We start from the raw sequence: 4,457 nt of genomic DNA on the forward strand, positions 1-4,457 counted from the left end.
ATGTTTGGATAAGAAAAGCTGTTTTTAGGAGTAAAATGGCTAAAAAGTTAAAAAACTAGGATTTTCCATATTTTTGAAAGATTTATTTTTTCCTATCCAAAAAGTTGTTTTAAAAAACATTTTTTAAATACACAAACACTTTTTTTTAGCCTATTAGCTTTTTAAAAAGCTAAAAATCTGATAAGTTATTTTCCAGAACAATCATAAACATCCACTAACATGCTATTTTTTCGGTTAAAATGAATGTAACATGCTACTTTTCGATTAAAAAATGAATGCTAATTTTCACTTTAAAATGAAATCTTAAAAATGACGTCGCATGATATTTTCCATCTAAAAATGAAAATAGCTTGTTATTGTTTAAAATTTAAAATAACATGCTATTTTTGCCTTAGGAACATGCATATTTTGTTTTAAATCAATACCGCAAAATTTGATTTCGGTAATAGTGTAATACCAAAATGGCATTTACCGGAATTACCACATTCCAAAAATACATATATCGTATATAAATAACTAACTCACCTTGAACTTGACATACCACCCTGTGCTGTTCTTAAGACCTTAAAAACAGTATTTTTTTTTTTGATAAATATTATAGTTTATAATTTTACAAAAATCATGAATATTTAGTAACTTAATTCAAAAAAGATATCTAAGTAGTCAGTACACAAACAAGGACTTTCCGCAACTCTCTCCTACTTGGAACCTAGTGTTTGCTTTTTAGGCCACATCCAAAGGGCCAATTTGAAAATTCACCCTACGCCAGTCTTTATTCTATTCTTAGTCACCTACCGGAGAGTTTAAACCACCGCCACCAGACCATCTTCTCCCCATATATATACCGCCTTTCACTACCCCTCCACCACTCATTCTCTCTGTCTCTCTCCCTCTCTCTCTGCGTGTTCACATATATAGAGAGAGAAACACATAGTGAAACGACATGAAGATGGGATCTGAGTTGACATACAGGCGGCACGAACCTCAACCCACGTCGGATTCTTACTCGCCGAAGCCCAACAAACCATGGCTCGCTGTCACTCGCCTTGTTCGTTACATGCTCCGGGAACAACGCCTTGTGTTTGTCCTCGTCGGCATTGCCATCGCCACCTCCGTCTTCGCGATCCTTCCTTCCTCCACCAACACCAACACCTCCACCCATGCCTACTCCGTCTCCGAATCGGTCCAAATGACAAATCCGAGACGATCCGTTTATCCTACTGGATTCGAGTCGTCGTTGAGTATGGGCGGGAAGATTCCTTTAGGTCTGAAAAGGAAGGGATTAAGGATTGTGGTGACTGGTGGCGCAGGTTTTGTCGGAAGTCATCTGGTTGATCGGTTGATTGCGAGGGGAGATAGCGTGATTGTTGTTGATAATTTCTTCACCGGAAATAAGGATAACGTGATGCATCATTTTGGGAACCCTAGATTTGAGCTAATTCGACACGATGTTGTTGAGCCCTTACTACTTGAAGTCGATCAGATCTATCACCTTGCTTGCCCTGCTTCCCCTGTTCACTACAAACACAATCCCGTCAAGACAATCATATCCTTACTTATAACTAACTTCGATTAACCATTCATTTTATTACTAATTTTCATTCCGTGATACCATAATTTCTCAATTTTGATATTTATTTCATCAATAGGTACCGTAGCTTTAATCATTCATCCATGTTTGAGTATTACTAATTTTCTGTTTCTGAATAGGGTCCTTAGTTGCAGTTTTGATTCTGATTTTATCACATGTGACCTTCATTCATTCATTCATTCATTCATGTTTGATTGTTACTAGTTTTCCTTTTGTGAATCCTTAATTCCAATTTCGTTCCTTCTCACAAAACGAATGTTGTGGGAACACTGAACATGCTAGGGTTGGCAAAGAGGATCGGAGCACGCTTCTTGCTAACAAGCACCAGTGAGGTATACGGCGATCCTCTCCAACATCCTCAAGTCGAAACCTACTGGGGCAACGTCAATCCTATCGGTCAGTTCTTTATTCTTCTTCCTATCGCCGACAAATGTGGATGAATGTGGTAGATTCCAACCACCATATGTATTTGTAAATTTGTAATTAGATCTATCAAGTGGTCAATGTTTACATCAATCACCTTTTCCGGGTCTCTGATTGGTTTATGAACTGTGAAATTGTGATCTTAATTTGGGGGATCTGAGAAAAAAACAAACAAACAAAGCAAACAAGATCTGAGTAGGAAGTGGGTATTTGGTGCTTTTTTTTTGACAGGTGTCCGAAGCTGCTACGATGAAGGAAAGCGAACTGCAGAAACGTTGACCATGGACTACCATAGAGGTGCTGGCGTCGAGGTCTGTTTTTTAATTTTATTTTGAATTTTCTTTACCTAAAATTTGAATATCGTGAAAACATCCACCAATCACAGAAACTATATAATGTTTGTTTTAAGAATTAAATGAAAATACATTGTATTTTTTAAGTAGAGGCTTGATTTTTAAAGTTTTGGATAAAATAGTTGAAGTAAAATATTTTGTTAAACATAATTTATTTTTATTATTATAACAAAAAATATTTTTATAACTGAAATAAGATATTTGCGTAAATATAAATTACTTTATTGATAACAGGATATGGTAATTGCTAGAGTTGAAATTATTGGTGTAAAAATAATCCTAGAGTAACTATGCCGTTATATTTTGTTTAAAGTGTTAGTCTTGCTTTTAATCATTGTATTTTATTCCTGTGAAATAAAATAAAAAAGAAAAGGACTTGTTATTTTGTCAAAATTAAACGTTAAGTACGGTGAATTGTTCAGTTAGATCTATGTCTTCATTATTAAACTATTGTGATTTTTTTTTTTTTTTTTTTTTTCATTTTGTAAAAGAATATCCCTATCTATAACGAAAAATAAAATAAAAAATACAATGTTTAAAATGTCAACTGTCTGTCGACATGCCATAGTGCAACTTTTTATTTTATTTTTTTGTTATAAACAAATTGTGATGACTACGCCAAAAGAGTTCATTTTTTTTGGTATTAATTTGTTTGGACACAAGTGTTTTGAGCCAAATTAAAAATTAAATGCAAAGTTAAAAAACGCAAGGTGTTATTAATTTGAAAGTTGGTTTTGTGAAATGTATTGTAGGTACGGATTGCAAGGATATTCAACACATATGGTCCTCGGATGTGTATTGACGATGGACGCGTCGTTAGTAACTTTGTTGCTCAGGTGGGCTTTTAGATATGCTGTTATTAATATACGGAGTATTATATTTTATGCTTCTATTTCTATTTCAATGTGGATTCATATTCTATCACTTGCAACCATTTTATGATTCTGACCCATAAAACCATAAACTAAACCATGGATGCAGGCACTAAGGAAAGAACCTCTCACTGTTTACGGTGATGGCAAGCAAACAAGAAGTTTCCAATATGTTTCCGATTTGGTTAGCAATGCCTTCTCTTCTTTTTCCTTCACATATCTCTATATCTCGCACTTGTACATATCCTTTAATTATCACATATGACAATTGTCATCATGAAAAATCAACCTTCTAATGATTTTTTTTTGAATTGGATCGGAAGGTTGAAGGTCTAATACGATTAATGGAAGGAGAACATGTCGGACCTTTTAATCTTGGAAACCCCGGTGAATTCACCATGCTCGAACTCGCCCAGGTATATATATATATACATATATTATATCCTTTAATTGTTTCCACTTTTCCAAAATCGGGTAAAAATGTGTAATGCTTTAACCATTGCTAAATACATAATGCTTTGGTCCCACAAATAAATTTTGACAATTTGTGTGGTCAACACAACAGGTGGTCCAGGAGACAATAGACTCGGAAGCGAAAATAGAGTTCAGGCCAAACACGGAAGATGATCCACACAAAAGAAAGCCAGATATTACTAAAGCCAAAGAGCTTCTAGGATGGAATCCTAAGGTCCCTCTCCGCAAGGGTCTTCCTATGATGGTCTCTGATTTCAGACAACGCATTTTTGGCGATCACAAGACCACCACCACCGCCACCTCAACATAGGTGATAGGTGGGGTGTTGTATACAGTAAATCAGTTGTATTATGTTATGAGTCTTATGACTCCGTTCTCGATTGTTTCATTTTGAAATTATATACTAGTTGTCTAGTTATATATATTGATTACCTTTTATTTGAATCAATGAGTTTTTAATTTTATTGCAACATAAAAGTTGTATTTGTTAATACTTAAATGATTGGTTGTATCTATATCATACTTTCTACTTTCATAATCACAAAGGGAGGTGCCTTGTATTACGTGAACATTGATCTAATTCATCATAGCATTCTCATCAAATTAGATTAAACTTGGAGTAGGGCATAAATGGAATCGTAATTTGTAATTGTTAGTATATATTTATTATTGTACATAGACATGAACATAGAGACAAGTCGTGAAAAAAGATCAAGACCAAACAGGTCTAGAACGAGAAAATTG

At 34.5% G+C, this 4,457-nt stretch overlaps 1 protein-coding gene across 1 annotated transcript; it reads left to right on the plus strand.

Annotated features, from left to right (window-relative positions):
- Positions 1-722: 722 nt before the first annotated feature.
- Positions 723-4,157, plus strand: LOC145131826 (UDP-glucuronic acid decarboxylase 2-like). Its single transcript, XM_079066473.1, has 7 exons — positions 723-1,551; positions 1,845-1,987; positions 2,246-2,325; positions 3,120-3,203; positions 3,349-3,423; positions 3,563-3,655; positions 3,805-4,157. Exons 1-7 carry the CDS (start codon positions 944-946, stop codon positions 4,021-4,023), a joined length of 1,302 nt encoding a protein of 433 aa, XP_078922599.1. The 5' UTR covers positions 723-943; the 3' UTR covers positions 4,024-4,157.
- Positions 4,158-4,457: the final 300 nt, after the last annotated feature.

The sequence above is a fragment of the Lactuca virosa genome, chromosome 8 (genome assembly GCF_052849685.1).
Source record: "Lactuca virosa cultivar CGN04683 chromosome 8, Lactuca_virosa_CGN04683_v6, whole genome shotgun sequence".
Lineage (NCBI taxonomy): Eukaryota > Viridiplantae > Streptophyta > Magnoliopsida > Asterales > Asteraceae > Lactuca > Lactuca virosa.